General features: G+C 33.2%; 1 protein-coding gene across 16 annotated transcripts in view; it reads right to left on the bottom strand.

The window, feature by feature from the left end:
- The window catches only part of RFX3 (regulatory factor X3), a 314,864-nt gene that overhangs the window by 44,670 nt on the left and 246,568 nt on the right, over nt 1–23,626 (bottom strand). For all 16 annotated transcript variants that reach the window (XM_054519989.2, XM_054519992.2, XM_063714234.1 and 13 more), the window contains 6 exons: nt 22,573–22,692; nt 11,763–11,884; nt 9,928–10,040; nt 5,527–5,642; nt 4,895–5,049; nt 789–886 (listed from right to left, as the gene is read on the bottom strand). In XM_054519989.2, coding sequence (XP_054375964.1) covers nt 789–886; nt 4,895–5,049; nt 5,527–5,642; nt 9,928–10,040; nt 11,763–11,884; nt 22,573–22,692 — 724 coding nt within the window. The remainder of the gene's footprint in view (nt 1–788; nt 887–4,894; nt 5,050–5,526; nt 5,643–9,927; nt 10,041–11,762; nt 11,885–22,572; nt 22,693–23,626) is intronic.

Here is a 23,626-nt window from a genome sequence, read left to right as displayed (position 1 = left end):
TAAAATAACTTCAATTGCTCAACTCTGCCCCCAGATTCAAAGGCAAAGTATATTGCTGGAGTCTGATAGTAAATACAGTCATTGACAAGAAGTCACAAATGTGATTTCTGGTACCAAAATTTAAATAAAATTTAGAATTAGTCCAATCTTGCTATGAGGATATGTTCACAGATTAACTGAAAGCAACATGGCTAGTAGGAGACAAAGTAGAGACTAAAATTTGTATCTCTAGCTAAATAATCCACATTCCTGAGATATATTGATTAATTACGAGCTAATTGTTCACTTTATTCACAAAAGCATTCTCCAGTGTTTAGAAAAACACCAAAACATCCTGAAAAAGGAAAATAATATTAGTTTCTATGAACTTTTCAGGATATGATAAGTACAGCAGGAAATTTTAGAAACAGAAAATTCCTTCAAATGAAAACTATTTGAACATTCTAGCCTATTATTTTAATATCTGAAATTAAACATTTATACTTTATATCTTTCTTACAAATATAATTTAGAATATATATATCTAATATATTGTTTAGAAAGAGCTTGTAAATGCACCACACTTAAAATGCTTCCCTACTCTCTTTGAAAGGAACATTGTCAAACATCTCTTGTGCAAGTTCTTTATTACATGGTTATAAAATACAAATATAAAAATCAGTTTTAAAAGATGATATATGTTATAATCTCAACATTTTACATAATACCATTTGATAGGATAGATGTAAAGTTCACAGTTCAGAATAATTTCCTAAACGCAAAAGAAAAAGCAAGGACATAAAGTATACCTTGGTTTGTATCATTCTCTGTGGAATATTGTTCATGGCATTGGAAAGCCAACCTTCAAGGCTTTTTGCAAAATTTCGAATGGCTTGGGTCAAGGCACCTAAACATTAAAGAATAAAAGCAGAATAAAAAAAGTATGAAAGAATATTAATGTTTGTGCTAGAATAAAAGAAAACGCTCATACACAATATCTGATACAGCACAGAACTTATATTGTCCTCATTGATGAAACTTTATTTAACATTATTCCTAACTTTTTAAAGCATCCAAGAATTATATTTTGGGCTTTTTCTTTTAAAGTTATTTTGTTCCCAGATACTTATGATGCTTTTTTGGGAAAAAAAAAGGATTCAAACATTTTTGCTTACAGCAACATATACCAGTTGTGAATATACTTAAAGAATTTTCTTGCTTGGAAAAAAACACTCCTTTCATTAACAGTTTTGTGCTAAAGGCTATGTATTTTCTTTAAAATTCTTCATCTTGTTCTTTCAAGCTCTTAATCTATTTTCATTTCTTTTATTAAAAAGAAAAATAATGCAAAGCTTTCTCTGTTTCTCTATGCATCTATTTACTTAGAATCTGTGAATTAGTGTAATTCTCTCTCATCCTTGTTGAAAAGGTAAAAATTAAAATTGTCTGAATTGAAATTTTTGGGCAATTATTTTCCATTTCATCTGGCAGGTAGAGGTAAAAGATCAGTATGATAAAATTGCTGTTACGGAAACCCGTATTCTTAAGATATTCCTAAAATAGCTCATTCTGTATCCTTGACATATCTGTTAAAACCTGAAATAGGGATAGGTCCCATGACAGAAGATCTTATGGTGGTCATAAAATAATGAGAAGCATCTTCAGTTATCAGTGATGACTATGACTACTTTATAAGAAAAAATCTGCTTACTGAGATTGCTATATAGTAGGAGACAGAATACTTTCCTTGTTCAACAAGTAATTCAGTTAATAGTATTTTACTTCCTCTGTGCCCAAGGCTCCATAATAACATAGAGGAAAATTATAGATATTTAATAGATAAGTGCCTGAAGCACCCACAACATAAAAGTAATCTTTGTAGGTTCTCTATAATGGGGTAGGTATCAAAATATGCTACTAGAAGAAACACAGTTATATTTTGGGCCGAGGTCCCCAAGAATATTAATAGTACTGATGGGCTTAAATTCCTTGGTTTTTCTTTCTGTGCTCAAATGAGTCTGACATGATTCTCTATGCTTCTGTTAAAACCAGGTTTTATAAATAATTTCAGTTACTCAAGTTATTTGCAAACAATATAAATTTTCCTATTCCAATAATAAAGACAACTAAATGTGTTTTTAAGAGATTTGTTTAACTGTTCAAAACTGGAGAGACGAGATTGGAATGGGCTAAATTTTGGTTAGGAAAAACACTCAAGCAGTGCAGATCCTTAACCACGAGGATCATCTACTGGAAACACTGAATTGGGAATTTCTTGAGAACTAATCTTTTGAAACCTTCCCACATTAGTCAAAAAAAGAAAAAGGAAAGAAAAATATTTTTCTGTTGTATTATGTGGTACAACCATGGAGGGCAGGCATGAATGGAAATGAAAAATAGTGAAAAAAACTAATAATCCCTTTTGAAACAGTAAAATTTTGTTCAAGGTTCATTTTGGCAATCTGCATTTTCCATTTTTCCTACAATTAGTGTACAATAATTATTTAATCTGAAAAATAACCCCCAAATCTATAAATATTACTTTAAAAATATTTATTATGGGCCTTGTTTTATCTAGATAAATTTAATGCAAGGGCGATTAGGTAAGAAAAGATATATTTTGCATTTTAAATAATTGTGAATTTTTACTTTTTCTACTAAATGATATTCTGGGCCACCTCTGGTTATACTTCTAATTGTACATTTAAGCGTTACCCATTGAGTGCTCATACAATTAATGTTTTTTTATTTTCAGATAAACGTATTTTAGAATATAGTAGCTTCAAGCTGACATTAAATTAGTGTGATGTGCAGACTTTTTTTTAGCTAAAAAAAGAAATCCCATCTGGACAGAAAATGGTAGAGTGAAGTGCTAGTAGCCAGGAAAATACAATTTTCAAAAATAAAATTAAGTTTGCTCTCTCTATAGGGATTCATGTATGTACAAAATTGTGCAGATTGACTCTGACAACTTTCAAAGCCTCATGAATGGATGGTTTGGAATTTAAATTCTATTCCAAAGCTGACTTGTTTCAATCTGCTCAAAATTAATACTAAAATGCATACAAGCAGAAGACAGCTATCTAAATTGTATTTTAAGCTTTACTTTGTTACACCTCATTGTAGAATGGGAATTAATTTTCCAAATTTCCTTGGTAGGGTGGTATATCAATGCATCTTATAATTTCAGGGAGACTACAACACTATTTGGGTGTTTGCTTAATGTAGAGACAAGCTATTTGACAGAATAAACTGGTTTTCAAATCAAAATTTGCAAAAGACAAAGGTCAGTGTATTGTGTACTTAAAATTATGGGCTTGAATTAAACTAAAATTGATACAAGATTTAAAATAGAGAACCGTTAAACTCACAAGTTAAAGTCTTATGGTGCTGTTATAGAAGCAAAAGATTTTAGAACTGTTTAATGAATACTGATGTTGTTGATTTGCCTCAAAAAAGAAAGTACTTGCTGACATCCCTTCTTTTATCTCATGAGAAAAATTTTATGTTGGTAGTAAGATGTCATAGGCTAATGAGCTACCCTATGCAACTTCTTATAAACATCTCTAGAGATTATCACTCAGAGCACAGGGAGCAAGAGAAAAACAAGGAAAATCCAATTCTGGAACATAAATCAGTAGAGAATTTAGCTAGTGAAACTTTCTAAAACATCACTTTTAATCAACCTTTAGTCAGGAAACTTGCTGTAGGTAGAGTAGAATATATTAGCAATTTACAAAATTGTGAGATAATGTCAGCTAATTTTTTTTTTACTTATTCCTATATAAATTTATGTGTGTTCATTAATATTACATGGAAATACATTTAAGCATACATTTTAAGGTGGCTGGGAACATATTAAAGATCTCATACCTTCTACTGTTGTCTATTGTTATTTAGAAAAAAAGAAAGTATAAGCATACAAATGTTAATATCTTCCCCTTTTGTTCTACTAAATTCCTATTTTCATATTTTCTAGCATAAGTTAACACAAATCATCTGTGAATAGTATACCTGAAGTACACAGTAGCCAACTTCACAAGCTATATGCTTGCTTTTACTTTATTAATGTCAATGTAGAGTAGAAACTGTCTCATTTCTTAAAAAGTTAAGGTCACTAGTGTGTACTCATACAGATATAGGCATAAAATAGTTTCAGCTGCCTCTAACAGTATCTGTGGTAGCGTTTATATCGATACTTGAGAAAATAGCTTTGTTTGCTACAAAGCAGTTTAAAAAGCACCATCACTTAAAAAGGTAATCTAACCTATGTATGTAATTCCCATTTACTTCATAGTGGGATTACAATGCTTGTGTAGTTACAAAGATTTTTCTCTCAAAATGCCAGTTAACCATTACTGCTAATGGAAACTGCATTTGTAGTTCCTAACATGATGTAGGTGACAAAGTAAATGCTTTTAGAATGGAATTCAACTTCAGTGGAAATTAAGATAAATTCACCTCAAATCAAAAGCAACCATGAAGGAGGTTGGCCTAGCAATTACAGATTTCCATAATTTTTGGCTTTATGAAGGAGACTGTGTCCTTGGGTAGAATAATTTTTACATGGTTGACTGGCCTGCCAGTGTTCTTACAAGTAGTTTACTGGGGCTGTTACATCTACAGGTTGGCTTTATCAAAAAAAAAAAAAAAAAAAAAAAAAAAAGAAAGAAAGAGAAAGAAAGAAAAGAAAGAAAGAGAAAAAGAAAAGAAAGACTGAAAAATAGATCATCTTTTCCCTATTACTACAGTTTTGCTCTAGGCTGCTTTCACGCAATATTCTGTGTTGCATGTTTTCTATCTGGCAAATCTAAATGAAATTAGAATCATTCTAGATTGCAATGTCACTTCTCAAAACTTCCTGGGTGGAATGTATGAGAACAAAAGCATCCGTACTCGTCTGCATATAACTTACTAGGAATAGGTCTAAGGACGTCGGGGATGAGAATCTCCACCAAAGCCTGGTACATCCCATGGTCACAGTTACACATCCATTTCAGGATAGACTCATGTTTGCACAGAGTTATCAGCTTTGCTTTCGGAAGTCGACTTTCTATTTCACTCAGATTGCTGGTGTGAATAAATGTAGCAAATGAATAGATGGCAAATGAGGATAAAAAAGAAAATGGACTTTAAAAATAGTTTAAGTTTACCAAATATTACTGAGGTTAGAACTATACCACCATTGCACTGGTGCCATACAGCTGGCTATATTTACAGAGAGAGATAGACAGATATATAAAACACTCCCCAAGAGCTGTCTATGCACATTTGTATTTTCTGACGGTATGAAAGGCAGATATGACAGTAATTCCATGAGGATGAAATAACTACCACAGTCCCCCAAATCAATACAAATGGGAGCTATATACACACACTGAAACCTCAAGAGAGCAGTTCGTGGTTTATTTCTAGGATGGCCAAAACATCAATCTATTCACTTAATGTCATCAGGTAAGGTTCACAACTGGTATACATATCTCTAATTTATTAGTTGTGACATCTACTCAGCCATGAAAATGAATTGGAAAAGATGTTGATTCTGACCTCGATTCAGTAATGGTAGTGCCATCAGTTGGAGTAGAGGGAGAATAGCGCCAGAATGTTTGCCACAGTTTTTCTATCAGGCTAAATTGAAGATTCACAACAACGTCCAATATTGCCTAAAAAACAAAATGGTACCAGTATTACCTTACAGTATTACTTATGGGACTGTGTGAGGACAGTCTAACATGACAAGATTTTATATGGTCAAGTTCTCCCTTGGGGTCATAAGTTAACATGGTGAAACTACACTAAATTTTACCAAAGGAAGTGGAAGAAAAAAAAAAGAAACTAGCTAGGAAGAAGATAAAGGGGGGAAAAATTCTTGGAAGATTAAGCAGGATAACATTCTTTTCATAATGTATTCATGCCACCCTCACTTCTACCTCTTTTTTCTTCCATTTTTCATTCTTGCTTTTCTTCCTCTCCTCTTTCCTTCCCTCCCTTCCTTCCTTCCTCCTTTCCTTCCTTCCTTCCTTCTTTCTTTCTTTCTTTCCTTTACCTATTGCTTCTTTCTGCCTCTATAGTTACTGTCACCCTACCTATTCTCAGACCTGGAAGGGTACAAAACATAGATTCAATTTATATCAGTCCTCTTTGGGCTAGGTAACCACTGGCCATCAAAGCGGGTGGAAGTGAAGGGTGTGGAGTTGCTTTTGTGTGGTAGATGGAGTTTGGGCTGAATTAGCTTTGTCTAAGGCAGCTGACCATAAGTTCCACTGTGTTCCCAGCCCAACAGAGGCTGGGGCAGAAACCATGGAGTCAGCAGGCCTTCAGTGGATACTGCCTCTCTGGGCATAGCATTCAACATTAAAGAGAATCCAATCCTATCTCTGCATACCTCCTTTACAGAACAACCTTAAGACTATCTACTTTTCAAATCTCGGGGGCCTTATCTCCTCTTTCTCCTTTTATATCTCCTAGAACTATTTCCCAGATGCATCAAAGACATTTTTTTTATGGTGCTTAAATCTACCACTTTCCCTATTAACTGTCAATGATGATATTTAATTTTACCCTGTCATTGCAATTAGTTTGTAAATAATCCTTCAGGTAAAAGCAGGCATAAAACTAAAGAATAACTTGTTTGTGCCAAGAACACATGATTTTGTGATTATTTTGGGCATTAAAAGACAGAAGTAGTCAGTATAATGTGATTGATGTCATCACCTTTGAGGCAAAGGTAAAACAGCCCCACAAAGATCTATAAAATTCATGGAAGATAAAAGAAATCAGGGACAATCTAGAGAGTCTATAAGAGTATTGTAGGCAAAAACAACAAACCATAACTTCATATTTGTTGAGTTTGGGCCACCTGTATAGAGCTGGCCCAATGCATGATACACACAATAACTGGTATGAAATATATTCTAAAAGTATAAAATGTTGCAAGTAGTTAAATACTGAAAATGAAGATAGGGAGACAAATTAATTTAGACAGTCCTCAGTAACAATAAAAATGCAAAATGCAAGCCCTGAAAATAAAGGGCATGTAGATGTCCCTCATCCCAGCAAAGATCAAAATCTTCTCCAGCAGCAAATTTTTGTAACTGCTTTCTCAATTGTAGCTTAGGCACATTCCAAGAGACATCTCTAAAAGTGTGAAACAACTATTAATACCTTATACATAATACCTTATATAGTTCTATATATGAGATTGCTGTAAGAACACTTCTTTTAACCTACATTAAAATAAAAAAATGTTTCAGCAACTTGTATAAAAAGTTATACTTGTTCCTTACATAACAAACTAGTGATACAAAAATATCTTTGATAAACAAATTGTGAGAATTCCCAATAACAGGAAAAGCAGGTATATTAATCTTTCTTTAAAAATATGTACTGTAGGAAATGTGAAATATAATTAGGCAAGTAAAGAATTTCAGTGTATCTTAAATTCAGTATCTCTTCAAATTAAATAATCTCAAATAACTCTTTCGAAAAAGACATTCATATCAGCTTCATTTGAGGCAGTTTTACACATGAATAAAACATTTTATCATTTGTCCACCTACTTTCAAATATGTTCAGACTAAAATATATAGGCAAATATAAATTAAAATAATCCATATTCTACTGGCTTAGGGCAAATGACTATGGGACTAAATATGAGATTCAGGCAGCTGTATTTCACAAGTTTTTCATATTTATTCAAAATGAATATTTATTAACAGGAAAAAATAATTAGAATTTTTCTTTTTTATATATGCAGCTCAGCCCTATGAGAGAGATGGTATGAACACTGGTAATTCTGAAATAAATGGGGATCATTCTGTGGACTGCCATTTTCCACACAGATTATAATATATGTCCCTATTTCTTCATAAAAAGTATATTTACTTTTGAAAATGGTATGTTAATAAAAATCTTATAATTCAAAGACTATTTTGACCTTATTCAGGGGAGTTTGTCACTTAGAATAATCTTACTGTATGTTTTGTAGCAATGTAAATAATTATGCTCCAACTTACATTTTTAATAAATAGGAGAAATTTTTAAAAAATCCATTATAGGGTGGGCACGGTGGCTCATGCCTATAATCCCAGCACTTTAGGAGGCTGAAGCGGGCGGATCACTTGAGGTCAGGAGTTCAAAACCAGCCTGGCCAACACAGTGAAACCCCATCTTTACTGAAAATACAAAAAGTTAGTGGGCCGTGGTGGTGCATGCCTGTAATTCCAGCTACTGGGGAGGCTGAGGCAGGAGAATCGCTTGAACCCAGGAGGCGGTGGTTGCAGTGAGCCGAGATCACACTACTGCACTCCAGCCTGGGTGACAGAGTGAGACTTTGTCTCAAAAAAAAAAAAAAATACATATAGGCTGGTTTGCTTAAAGTAAGGTTCACTTGAACACACAGGAATGAGAAATTGTTTAGAGAATCTTTATACAAATCTTTATTGAATAAGATGATAGATGTAGAAAGAAATAATTTTTTTCTATATACATAAGGAAAATCCAGAAATTCTCTAATATGGGTAAAAGCATAGTAGTCAAAGGAAAATGAATATTAAGTGCTTTCATCATTCCAAGAAATGTTGGGAACTGGTAGGGCACATTGAAGAACGCTTCTGGTACATGCTATGTTAATAAGGAGAAAATCTGCCCTCGGTTGTTAATAATCTAGTACCCTTGACAAGCACTCAGATTTGTGCTAGCAATTCTTATTTCTGGTGTGGGGGAGAATATCTGTTAATGCTATGAGCTAAGAACCTCTTACCGCATACTGCATTGTCAGCAGTCAGGAGGACTGCCCAGGAAATTCAAAGGATTATCTTTTACTCCTAAGTAGATCACAAATATCCCTGGAATAAAGCTACTTAAATTCTAAATAGACTCTTCTTTCAAAAAGAGAAGCACTCAAGAAAACTCTTACTATAATCCATTGTCCCCTTTTTGCCAGGTGAGCTGTAGTACATTAATGTGCTGGCATGGAGAGAGCTCACCTCCTAGACAATGAAGCAAATTCTGATGTGGGATACTCAGAACGAGAGTAGGAGTAGGGCTAGAAAACACCAAAAGGAACCCTAATTAACCACAAAAGCGAAACAAACAAAACTGGAGCCTCAATGATCCCTGGAAAGAACACCTAAGGTGCTTTATTACACATTTCCAGAAATTATTTTAATAGAAATATACACTTATGATATAAAATTCAAAAGATAAAACAGGTCTGTTAAAAAGTCGAGTCTCTCCCCTCTAACTCCCAGTCACCCAGTTTCCTTCACAAAGGCAACCACTGTTAACATTTTCTTCTTCTTTCTCCTTCTGGATATATATATATCCATATATACATACATATGAAGGAAAAGGAAGAAACATACATATATACACATACATACACACACGTTATTTTTCACTCAAGTGAAATATGTATATATCATTTTTTGCATTTGCTTTTTCCTTTAACTTTATATCTTGAAGTGATCCATTTTGGTATGTGTATAGAGTTGCCTATTCTTTTGATGGCTGTATAGTATTCTACTCTAAAGATTGTATTAATACCATATTTTATTTATGCAGCTCCCTATTAGATAAAGAAATTATAACCAATCTTTTGCATTAAAAATAATAATGCAACAAATGCCCTTGTACACTTCTCTTGTCACCCAGATATAAGTATTTTTGTAAGACAAATACCTAGAAGTGGAATTGCTACATCAAAGGATTCATATTAGGATAGGCTTAAGAAATAGAGAATAAAACTTATTCTCACTTTTCTGCATTCCTCATCTCTCCACTCTGAGACCAGAAAGAAGAAAAATGAATTTGTTAGTGCTAAAAGATATGCTCAAAAGAATTAGTGCTAAGTTCACCTGTCCTTTAGGAATAAGCTTGATTATTTTATATTAGCAAGTTGTCTGGCAAAACCTAGCATGTGTTCATGCTACATTTGAAAAGACTTACCTCACAGTGCTCTCTATAAAGACTCTGCAGTGACTTGATATCCTCAAAGGTAGTGCCATCTGGCAGAGAAGAGATTTCAACTTCTCCAAACTCTGGAAGTGCTCGAGATGCATCTGTTACCATGACAACAGAACAGAAAAAAGCTATTGTGGATGGTGCCAATTACAGATTAATGAGGGAAAATTTAAGAAGACCAAAAAGAAAAACAAATTTTAAAGGTCAGGGGTCCAGAGAGCAAGGACTTTTTATATTAATATTTTACAAGTAAAACTAAGCAACATTGTCAGCACAAAATACAAAACTAAAGGGAACATTCTTAAGAATTTTCTAGAAACAAAATTTGCACTACCATTATACTGCAAATAGTATACTGCATATCAGTGTCTCTCAACACAAGGCCCCTATTAAAAGAAAAACATCTGGAGCTTGCTAGTACCTATTTTAGATATTTTTATTATGTTACTTAATTACATTAAAAAACTAGCTTTAAACTCATTATGTTAACTGTTATAGAGTCATAAACCTAAAGAGCTACAAAGCAGCTACAAAGAAAACTACAAAAATAACATACAACTTAACAACATTAATTTGATGTGATGGATGATGCTCTTGTCCTGTAACTAAGTTATCTGTTGCAACAAGGATCAGTATTGACTGCCGCAGCACAGGATCTTTTGGGTCTGACAGATCTATATCAACATGTGCTTTGTGGTGGCTGCTTCTCCTATTACTCTTCTATGTACAAATGATTGTGAAACTTTCCTTCACACAGAATACAGGGACATGATCTAGGCTTCCCTTGTGAGGGAGGCGTAATTTACATAGTAAGTCTCTCTCTGTTCTTTTCTTATTAGCTCTGGACAATTAATGTAAGACATTTTAGTGCCTGTCTTATCATAAATCCAGGTACAAATATGGAAACTAAAATTGCAGAACAGTATTTAGTTCTAGTTTTCTAGGTAATCCAGAATATGCTTAGTTTTTAAGATGATAATCGAAGTGAAATCACAAAATAAAATTCTTGTTGAATGACCAAAGGTCCACAAGAATATAACCCTAGGACTTCAGTCTGAGAAACACTGCCATGTTTTCAACTTCAGTAATGATTCCAACCTGAGAGTCTACTTTAGTTGTCTTTGTCAGAAAGTGCACATAGACACATATACACACACACAGACACATACACACAGTCACTCTCTGATACCTTCTACTTATCTTGACCTGTTATATGGAAAATATGCATGTTCATCTCTAGAAGAGTTGTCAATCAAATTAAAGTGCCACTTTTTTGCCCCTTTGGCTATGGCAAAAATATGCAAAATATGCAAGTTTTTCTTCCTAACTCTTTCAATAACAAGAAACATGTATTCCATCTATAAATTACAAAAATAGAAAGTACTGTGATTATTTTAAATGAATAAATTACTTTAAAAAAGTTTATAAAAATTTTTTTTCTAATCTGAGCCTGTGCATATATAACTTTATACATAGGAAATGAGAATTCTTTTTGGCACTTGAAGTTACTACTGAAAGTAAACAGCATAATTTTGATCACAAAAGCCGAATAATACAAATTCTGGAAAACAATTTCATAGCAATGAGTCTTTAATTCATACGCATAAAAGTCCTATATAGCTGGAGATTTTTAAAAATAAGCTCTAATAAACACGAAAGGCAGACATGAACTAGGACTGTTATACATATGATGTGCATAATTTTGGCACCAGAAAAAATCTTTCTATGTCATTGACATCTATAATAGACATTGCACTTGGAGAAAAGACTAACTTTTCAAAATCCTAGTAGCAACTAATATGCATTACACCTTAACATACCTAAAAACTGTTGATGATGTTGGCTTTGGGCAATTACAGTTTGCTCAACAGATGTGCCTGTCTGTTGACCACTTCCTGTGAAACCATCTGCAACCCCATCCACTTTCTGCATAGGCTTGTACCTAAAAATATTAGATGGAAAAAAACAAATAAACCAAATTATTCCTTGCTTTTTTGTACTACCCGAAACTCCCAAAGCATTCAGTTTTATTCTATCTTCTTTAATGTCTCATGATAGTTGTAGGATTTTTTTTCCTTGATAGTCTCATAAAGTTAGAATGCAATATTTTTTTCAATTGTGAAAAGAAAAAAGGGGAGAAGGGGTGCATGAAGGGGACCCATTTTTGGAAATCCAGAAATTTACCTACGAATGAAAGAATTATAAGGTATTTCTTTGGACAGCAGGAGCAAAGATGTCCATGATTAAGTTTTAATACACAGCTTGAAAGTAACTTTTAATGGCCAATGGATATATTGGAACTTTAATCTGAACAATGATCTAGGAGCTCAGGCCTGAGAAATGTTGATGAATGGCTTTCAATTAGTTAATATCTCTAAAACATGATCAGCCTGAAAATCCTATCATATTGTTTTTCATATCTCCTAGAACCTTTCCTGCATCTCAACACATTTATCTCCATGACACTTATCAACATCCTCAAATACAAAGGCCATAAGCATCATTTTGTAGCAAAATATATGCAAGAATCAATCTACAAACAGAGTTTATCAAATTAAAATAAAGAATCAAAGTCAGTTAAAGTTATGTATCTTCAGGTCCTAGTCATACAAACTTATGTATTTTCCATACAGCTAAGATTGAAAAAAATGTGCTTCAGTGGCATGGGGAAGAAGGAAGATGTCTTGGAAAAGAAATATCATATACAGAAAAAAAAAAAAAAAAAAAAGCCTGGCCAGGTCTCCTAAGATAAGCAAAACAAAATAAGTAAGCAGCAACTGTAATTTCTTCTTTTTCTCTGATTCTACTTATTTTTCTTCATTTTAGAAATTTGGAAATAACAGAAAAGCATAAGAAAAAATTAAAATCTACAATAAACGTACTATCTAGAGATAACATTCACATTATGCTGTCTGGCCTCCCATTCTTTTTTTTCCCTATTTCTAATTATATTTACAAACAAACTAATATTCTCACTATCCAGACACTTGACCCCTACATTGATATTATAATTCCACCGCATCATTAATATGAAGTTACTATGAATAACTATGCCCCTAATATGTGAACAGGACATACTCAAAGATGCCTGCATGCTGACAACAGATATGAAGCAACTGAACCTGGTAGAACATCAAACAACTAATGCTCAGCTTGCCTTAGGAAATGAATCAATCTTGGATGTTATCAATTGCAACTCAGATAAATGAAATTTTCCAAATAATTGCCAAATCTCTCATAATGACATTTACATTTATTTCTTATGTGACAGTATCTTACAAACAACTATGAAAAACAAAAAATAAAGTCAGAGGGGGAAGAGATTGGAAATCAGTACAGCACTCGTCATCCTTATAAATATAATTTTAGTGATGACTCCTCATTACCAAAAAATTGATTGCTGTTTTCTAATGAGAGAAAAGAACTCAGATCTAATCTTTTATTTAATGGAAAAACCTTCTGGGAGGTACTTTTCAACTGGGGCCATATCCAAATATAACAGAAGAGTTAGTGTTGTGATGTGCTAGATGCCTTGTTTATAAAAAATTTAATGTTTTTCTGATTTTTTTTCCTCCTTAAAGAATCATCTTTGAGAAGCAAAGAAACTTCATGAGGCAAGCACTTTGTGTACATGTACGGGAGAGCAGTTGCTAACCATTCTGTTGTAGCAGACTTAAATGATTTTAACCTTATTTTGTTCAGGAAAGTTTCTTTTCCTTATTGATTCATTCCAAGTTTCAACTGATTTTAGCTTCCCCTTTTCAGCTATGGAATTGTATCTCATTAATAAAATAGCCTAAAATTGTTTAACCATGTTTCTTCATTTAAATTAATGGAGTTTGGGATTCACAGAGCTTAAATAAAAGTGGTTAAAGGAATTTGAGTTATTAATATTTACCCTGGAGGAGGAAAAAATGAAAACAATTCCAATAGACTTCAATTACATTAAATTTTAATACAGGATTGCAAAGTTATTACAAGACTTTGCCCAGTTATGCTTTGTCACATTTCTTTGTCCTACACAGCATTTAACATACTACAGATGCTTAATAGGCACAAATATCAAGGGCAAATGGAATTTAACCATAAAAGAAAATGACTTATATTCCACTTAGACTGTAAGTTTTCAAAAGACAGATGTTACATCACAATCTAACTGCACACAATGCTTAGGAATACTATAGCCTACAAGCAAAATTGTCTGCTTCCTTAGGAAGATGGAGACAGCTGTTAGTATTGCAAATGGAAGTTCCTAATGAAAGGAGAGATTATATTTTTAATAAGGAATCAAAATCATGATGCATTATAATTAACATATGATTATACTTAATGACACTGAGTGGGAAACACTAATTAGAGATAAACTATCTTATGTGGGAGATGAAAAATGCATCAAGATCAACTTTTAGGGGAAAGAAGGAGGTAAGTTGGTAAATTCTGGAGAAACTATGCAGGTCAGTACTTAGGAAAAGATTTTATAATACATAGTAGAAATAAAGAAAAACACAGAAAATATATCAGAACTTGGAAATGAGTGTTTTCATTCTAACCACAAGAGTAAGCGTAACAAGGTGAATAGTGGATTGAAAGATGGACAAAGATTGAGCAAAGACACACTATGTGCATTCATTCTTGGTTGCTTGGCTACAGGACCACGGCAAGCCAGAAGCATATGTTATGCCTCCTGGGAAAAGGTCTAAGGACAAAGTTCAGGATGGGTTTGTGCCATAAAGAATGACATCAAGAAGGTAATATGGAATACAGCGCATGTACAAGAGGGCTAATGTGGGCCTGTAAGTATGAGAGAGCTTCCAGGTAGTGATAACTTTTGCTTTTCCTGCTTTAAGTAATGAATCATGTTGTGGTATATCCACAATGTATTGTCTGGCAATGAATTGGAACTTAGAAAAAATCCCCAGAAATCAGAAATACTGGACTGAGAAAGCCTAGATCCTCATTTTCATGGTACCCTAACTAAGGAAAATATCCTATCCCTACCCTCACCTCTCAAGTTTGTGTCTTCCCAAAGAAGGAGGGAGTTTAACAGGAAGTCAAGAACAATCACATTAAAAATAGGCTAAACAAATACCGGTAGCAACTGATTCTCCTTGGAAACAGTGGTTGTAGATTATATATCACTGGTTTTGAAATCTAAGTGCATATCAATATCTAGGTAGTATTTCAAAAAATTCAGGTGCCTAGGCTCACCCTAGATCCACCCCCAAAATATTTGAGAATGGAGCTTAGGAACTGGTTATTCTAACAAGTTTCTGAGGTATTTCTTAAGTAGGTAGTACAGCCTAATCCACAAGAGCCTGTTGGTCCCAAATAGATTCCTTCAGCCCAATGTTGTAGAAATACATCAATTAATATTAGAAAAACATCATTTTAAACAAAATAAGTCATTAATTTTTAACTTTTCTCAATAAACTATATTTGGAATGTACAATAAATATATTTGAATGAATAAACGTTTAAGGTAACATGCTTGATTTTATCGTATCATCAACTGATTTTGTATATACATCAAATCAATTTAACAAATATTTATTGAGCACATACTGTATTATGGGTAGGCCACTATAGGCACATGGTTTTTAAAATGCTGGGTATAAATATAATTTTTCCAAGATGTCTTTTATATTCTATTGGCTTACATAGTAATTCTACATTATGTTAACCTTGGTTGAATTTCAACTGACATTTTAGCATTGAAACATGACTTGTAGATCTTCTGATTCTCTATACTCTTCATAAAATAATCACCATAAACTTTATCAAATCTACCGTATCAGGAGAATAATAAATTTAAAAAAACAGGTAAGATTTCTATTGGAAAAAAAAAAAAGTCAAACAAAAACCCTTCCTGTTGAATCCTTTAAAAATACTGAACTTTTTAATATTTAAGAGTATTTTCCTCCCTTTACTTCCATTTACTTTACGAATTAATTATTTTTAGATTCGGTTTTCCCAGAGTAAACTCTTAGTACTCTTTCATTGAGGGTGCTCTGAGAAAGACCTGTGCTTTATCAAATAACAAAACAGCACTTGGTTTCAAAATTAGTAAGAGGCAAATGATAATTTTAACAGCTTGCAACTCAATGGGCAATCAGTGCTAAAGTTGTTAATGATTAAGAAATAAAAGAAACTCTAATGCTTTAATAGCTGACTGTATGCATAAAGCCTGTCACTAACACAGAAAACTTAGAAAATAATTAGGAATCTTCCTCCATGGGGTTAGTCATAGCTGCTATTTAGGACTTGGACAGTTGTAACCCTACTGTAAAAGTAATAGTCTGTCAATCCCACACACATGGATATTAAAACAGTCCAATGGAAGGCAAAGAATGGTATGTATTTACCATTACATTCAACTAACAGCACCAGGTGGAAGGATTTTCTACAGATTAAATGAAACATTTGGAAAATCCTTTCAAAGTGGCTGAAAAATGCACATGCAAACACAAAATATAAACTGTATAGGCAAAAGGAGACATCATTATGTTTTGTAATTCCAGAAATTACACGATCATTTTATTTGCATGAATAAATAGAAATACTGAGCTCAGAACAAGGGCAGGAGGCTAGAATTTTCTACTGGAATCTTGTAATCTTCTTTGGAAAAAACTGTCCCAGAAAGTCTTTAGATGACTTCATGTGTGAAATGAACCAAGTGATATAAACACTAATGGATCAGAAGAAAATAGTAAATATGAAGAGTTCCATTCTTTTAGAATAGTAGCTAACTTTGATGTTACATTGAATATATTGATAATATATGCAAATGACTTTTAACATCAACCCTGCTGGTTAATGATAGGTATTCCATCTCTTCAATTCTTGTTGGTGGCTCTCTGAGTATTTGTCTCTTCATTAGCTTTACATCTATAATTGGGCAAGAAGAGGTGGAAAAAATTAAATTGAAATGGGCTATATGTTAATTGCAGCAGGTAAAGGAGGAGGTTGAAGCTGCTGGCAAAAATCAGAGTTGTGGGTCATTCATTCATTTAACAAATATTTAGAGAGCACCGACAATGTGCTTAGAGCTCTCCCAGGTGCTGAGGACGCAGTGCTGAAAGAGGCAGACATGATTCTCTGATCTCATGAATTTCTTCATTGAGTCCTCTAAGCATAGGTGGTTTATGGTTAGCTATATAGAACTGATATATTCTTGCTACAAGTATGCATGACACTTCTTTTATCTGTTACCCTTTCCCACCTTCTTTATTTAGAGAATGACAATCTGGCTCCATCTGATGCCAAGAGATAAACAATAACAACAACAAAAAAGGCATCTGAGGTTCTATCTAGGAAGAAATAAATTGGTGAGCTTCTTGAATACAGCAAAATTAAGTGGTCCTCAGTTTCCTTATCAGTAAGTAACAATATAATTGCCAAATGAGATCTTGCATGTAATGTGTTTACCGAAAAACATTTTAAATGTTCCATAAATACTACTCAGGAGCGTAAGTGGTAACTGTTATTATTAACAAACTACATAAATTACTATATTTGGTAGTTATCGAGTTGTGATTATTTATGTTTCTCCTCTCTTCAATGGAAAAGATGATCATTACATCACCAGGGAATTAATGTCTAGGAAAGGAATGATAAACTATTAACATCAATCAAAGTTAGAAACCACTAGCCTAGAGGTATAGAGAAATGGAAGCCCAATCTGACCAATTGCCAGGCTTCATTCTCCTCCAAAACACCAAATATTCCATAAGAAAGATATTTTTCTGTAGTGCTCATCATATAATAATGATCCCAATAATAATTATCTAACACTTGAACACTTCGTTATTAAAAAAATTTTCAGATACTTTATTCCACTTGAACTTCAAAACAATCCGTGAGATAGTCTATTATGAATTTCTATTTTGCAGATGAAGAAACTGAGGCTCAGTGAGGTTAAGTCATACACTCTGCAGAAGTGCCCATGTAGCCTGTACTCAATTCCCCATTTTCCAATTCTAAATATAGGGTTCGTTTAACTAGTCTATGAACCCTATATTAAGAAAGGCCATCTAATGATAAAAGTTCTTAAATTTCCTCTCTCACTTCTAAAAGAATGTGCATGCTTTTACATCTATCTACAGCCAAAACAAAAGTAGCCTTGCTGTACCATCTTTCCAAATGACCTCTTCTTCTCTCTTCTTAGTGACATTCTTACTTCACATCCTGTGAAAGAAAGGTTTATTCTTTCACAGAATCCAATTGCTGTGAAGAGACCATGCAAAGAGGCAGGAGGTGGCACATTTCCTCAATTATTTGAAACATACTCATTAAAATGTGATTTCTCCCTTTATTTCATATGCAAAAATTTTATTACATGTGTATTTCTGTTTGGGTTATCTTACCTCTTTGAGGGTGGAATTCTCATGAGAATAAAGACAAGAGTTCTTATCCTGGTTGCTATATGACTATGGATAAGTTATTTAACCTTTATGGACTTCAGTTTTCTCATCAAGAAGGTAAGTTGGATAGGTGATCTCTTCCTTCCATCTCTAACATTCTATGATTCTGTGTTATGTCTTTTAGATGTGATTGACAGATTGTGTATGCAAATAACAATTAATAAGTATTTGTTGAAGAAATGATAAATGACATTTAATATTTTGAGAATGGCTACTGGGATCAAACATAGCCAAGCATAATCAAAAAAAAGCATTTGGCTTTTACTACTGGAATTTGGAAAAATATCTAAAATATATGTGCCAATACTCTCTGTGTACTTCTTTTCATTATTAAAAATAAACTGCAGCAAACACTGTTACTTAGTTTGAAGAGTTGGAAATTACTGATGTCCTTTTTGCTCTATAATAATCTAATTTACTTATTATCTAAATTAGGGTAAACAAATTAGTCTATGAGTGAATTTCGTCAAAAACTGAAGATTACGTCATTTTGGTGCAAAAAAGTTATTTTCATATTAAGTATTTTCAATAGAAGTTTTTTTTAAAAAAACTGTTACACATTCTCCTGCCTCCTTAACCATGGTATTTTACCTCTCCTTGATTACCCATAATGCCATCAATATGCAAAACAGTTGTTACATTGTGTTAGGCTAGATTTTAGTCATTAGAGTGATATTTGAAATATTTACTGGAGTGCCTAGGTCCATTTGCCCCTCCACAGAGTGTCCACAAACTGTTGTACTGAATAATTGTAAACAGAAGACCCTGTCCACTTGTATTTATTCTTGCCAGCTGTCATAGTTCATGATTGCCTGTGAATCAAGTGGGCTCTAATCTCCTTTATTTTAGGTAAAATGGCTTGAGAATGGCTTTATCTTTTCAACTAAGTGAAACTGCAGGCTCTGTGACATCTGCTTTCCAATCAGAAGCTGTTTACATTTATTTTCAGACTCATAGCTATGTTCCATACAGTGGTATTGCTGGGAATTGGATTTATAGATAAATGGAGATTTCCTCTACCACCCTATCAAACCTTCAAGTGACACCTTGTATAAAGGAGCTCAAGAAATTGTGAGCTATATAAAAACAATAACCATTCTTATCCCTACAATGACTATAATTCCAAATTCATGAGAAAAATGTACAAATTGAGCTCCAAAAGTTATATTTAATTAACAAAATAATCACTGCATAGACTTGCATTTCTTCACTATAAGAACATATAAAACAAATTTACATTATGAAAGATAAGCACACATGGATGCATTTAATAAACCTTCAAGTATTCAAATAACATGAATATTTTGAAATATCTTCTATTTTATACTTTAAACCTTTCACATGTCATTTGTATTTTTACAAGAGACTGGCAGTCTCTTCATATAATTTTTACTGTATTCAGTAGAATCATTTGAATTTTGAAATTTAAAATTTTTTTAAGCCATAAAATATATTTTTAAGAAGTTCTTTTCCCACTGTTTTCAACAAGTATTCTTAAATTAGTCTATGTCCACACCCATGAAAAGAAACTCCTTCTTTCCTGTCTAAATATTTCTGCACAATAGGGAAATTGGTTTCAGTTAAGGCTTATCAATGTTGTCAGTGGACAGATTGCTTCAGAGAGACCACAGAAGACTCCTGCTGCCCTGTAAGAGAGGCCCATGCAATTGGCAACAGTAACACTGCAATCAGTTAGCAAGACATCATTTTAAGAGCAACTGTCTATAATCCTAAACTTGTATCATTAAAAAAACCCAACAAATTAAAGGAAGTTTCAGTACTTCTTTGGTTCTTTCACACTCTTGTTTCATAAGAAATAAGAATCAAACTCAATTTATTAATGCTACTGAGATTCTTACATAATTTCTTAAATGTCTCCATATTTTATCTGTTTCCAAACTCAAGTACCACTATCCTGAGAATGCAGAGGTTTTTATGGCTTGCTAATCTTTTTAGAATCTGTTTCATGAGGAGACCACAGAAAGTACTGGGCCTTACTTATGTAACTCAGGTTTTTTATAAAGAATGTCCCTTGAAGGCTTCTATGTCTATGAAAGCTTGCTAGAATTCCTTGCAGTTAAATCACAGCAAATTCCTTGCAGTCAAATAATGGGCTTCAACTGTCCTAGGTATAATTTATTAAGTTTTTATTCATACTTAAGTTTGAGTATATGTTATTCCTGAAGCAAACTTTTTCTTGATTTCACCATCATCTCCACTGTGTAGTGCTGCTATGCATGAGTGCAGAAATCACACCAAAAAGTAAAGGCTATAAGTGCTGCCATTAACAGATGCAAAAAGCAATCATAACCCAAAACAGTAACAATTTATTGCAACTCACACAAACTCTATGAGGTACTATCCAACTCTATGAGGTACTATTCTATAATTTATTTTATTATTTTTTTCAGAGCCCTTCATATTTTTCACTGGCTACACATCAAAAAATAAGAATCAGCAATAAAAAATAAAAAATAAGATTGAGAATCTGTAATAAAAAATATAAAACCTTTAAGATACCTTTTATATAATAGCCAATCTTGAACTGAGTCTTCAGCCTGGTACACTTACACTGGAAATTATGACTGTGTTAAAAAACCACTTAACAAGTATCCTTACCTCCAGTCTCTTTCCATTAAATATGTCTTGCCCAAAATCAAAAAGTCATCTCTCTAGAAAAAATCAAAGTTTCATTTTTTTGCTTCAAAGCCTTACATAGCTTCAAAGCTATGTTCTGCACAAAGAACAAACTTACTAGCTTTACATACAAGCAAATCCCTTAATATATGATCCAAACTACTTTTAAGATCTCATCTCCCACTAAACTACTCAACCACCTCCTTGATTCTCCTTCTGTAATACCAGCCTCACTAAATATGTCATGGACCATTTACCACAGACATCACGGACTTCACCGCTAGGTGAATTTTCCTTCTGCTTCAATATTTCTCTTTTTATGACTCCTCTAAGTTCCTACGCAAATAGCACTTTCTCTAGAAACTTCCCAATCTCCCTTTCTCCCAGATATTGCCGAAAACTCCTCTGTATTGTGATGGTTCCTTGATCAAAGTTTTATTTTAGCACTTCCCAGACTGCATTCCATTTTTTTTTCCCATTCTCCATGTGCCTCCCCTCTAATTTTTTAACTCTTCAAACATAAGAACTGTGTCTTATCTCTGCATGCAGGGCTTAACACACAGTAGAGACTCAATCAGTATTGGCTGACTAAATAGTATAAAATTACTGTGTGATATATTCTTTTCTTAGACATTATCTTAGAGTTAATGCTTCTGACTGAACTAGCATAGATGGGGAGATGTGGCCAAGGCAACTAATCACTACAGATCATTACACTGGGACCTATGCAGAGGCCTCCTTTCTCCTACCTAATTCTGCATGCTCACTTGAAAAGAAAAATCATAATTACTGTCTTGGTTGAGCTATGCTGGTAAAGAGGAAAGGATTTTTTCATTTTTTTACTCTAAATTGTGACATAAGTTACATGGGACTAGAAGGCCCTTAGCTATGCAACTTTATTATGTGCTTGTGCAAATCACTTAACCTCTCTGGGACTCATCTGAAAAAACAGAGACTATTAATGCTTTGATTGTCATAAGGTCTTAAGGCCAGACTAGACTGACATATTTTTCAATTCTAAGATCTATGATTCTATTCATCCATCCATCCATCCGTCCATCCGTCCATCCATCCATCATTCATCCATCCATTCATGAATGCTTGAGATCTCTTACAACTCTAATATCAGCAATTCTGTATCTATGAAAGTTGGATTCAAAGCAAATGTAAGACATCCCAAACATTCTGCAAGAATTCATACTGTGTCAAAAAGAATGACTTGAGAGATGTGCAGAATAGCAAGTCAGAAGCTCATGAATACTGAAACAAATTTCTCCAGTTGGTATTTGCTTGGGTATGCTCCTTGTGTTTTGTGTTTCATTTCCCTGTCTGAACAGTTTGGGATGTCACACTTAAAAGGGGCCAAACAGGCTGACTGATAAGTAATTTTTAAAAATTTGGAAAACAGGCGAGATCACTGAAATTCTAAATCATATTTAAGAACTATCCGTAGTGAAAGCATGCCAACAATAAGAACGTTCTTTTATACTTAGGTATTTGTTCAGAAAAAAGGAGACCCGAACAACTAAGAAATACATAGCTTGGACACATCAACGATAACTTCAGAGTCTACCTTTGTTTCTGTTGCATGGGTTGTTGTCTCATAGCCATATACTGCATGTCTTCTTGCAGACGATTAAGAGGGGAATCTGGCTTGACACGAATCCCATAGTAGTGGTATTTGGAGTTTCCTCTTCATTAATGAACAAGAAACATTAGAAACAAAAGTCAGTCAAACTAACATTAATCACATGGGATGTCCATTAAACTTCACACTTGAAAAATTTGGTAAAAACAGTATATTAATGTTACATATTTATGATTAACCTGTTCTGAATACTTTTATGTTTTTATGGTGATAAAATTTGAAGAATCAAAATAAGATTCTAAATCAATCAGCTAAAGGCCCTGCTAAAAATATTTGCTTATAAACTTCCACTTAAATATTAGTCAAACAGTCCATTTGTTCCATACAAATTACATTCCATTTTCAAATTTCTATTTTAAATTTAGTTAAGAAGGGTAATGATAGGAAAAAAGTTTTTGGCCAGTAAAAATTAGTTAACAGGCCAATAAAAATTAGTCAATGGAATACGTATTTATTGTAAAGCATGTATATAGAACAAAGAAAAAATCTTAATTCTACTTTCCTGGATAAGTTCGACATTTTTCTCTTTACTTCAGTGATGATGAAGTAAGATAACTTAATTGTTTGTTACAAAATGTTGTGGTAAAGACTTACTTAATATTTTGAAGCCTAAAAAGAAAGTAAGCCTTTAATCTGTTGATTTTGAAACACATTTTATTAGTTTCTGTTTTTATGGATTTGTGTTAGTTTTGCAGGCTAAACAGGATTTGTCACAGAAGAGACGGGGAAATTTCTCTATGAAAATGGCAAATTTCCACCTGGAATAAAAATGTCACAATTTCCCCATGTTCATGAGAAAGACCATGTCTGCTATTAGGAATGATAAAGTTTTGCTCTGAATGGAATTTGCAAATTCTTGCAAAATATCATTTTAAATATGTAAATTCTTGCAAAGAGAAAATAGTAGTTTTTCACAAGTCCATATATAGCAATACATCAGTGCTTTTTCCAACTTTTTCTTCCATTTACAAAAAGAAAT

Source organism: Pongo abelii, chromosome 13 (genome assembly GCF_028885655.2).
Source record: "Pongo abelii isolate AG06213 chromosome 13, NHGRI_mPonAbe1-v2.0_pri, whole genome shotgun sequence".
Classification (NCBI taxonomy): Eukaryota; Metazoa; Chordata; class Mammalia; order Primates; family Hominidae; genus Pongo; species Pongo abelii.
Note: the sequence above shows the minus strand (reverse complement) of the source record. Positions and strands in the feature narration are given on the sequence as shown.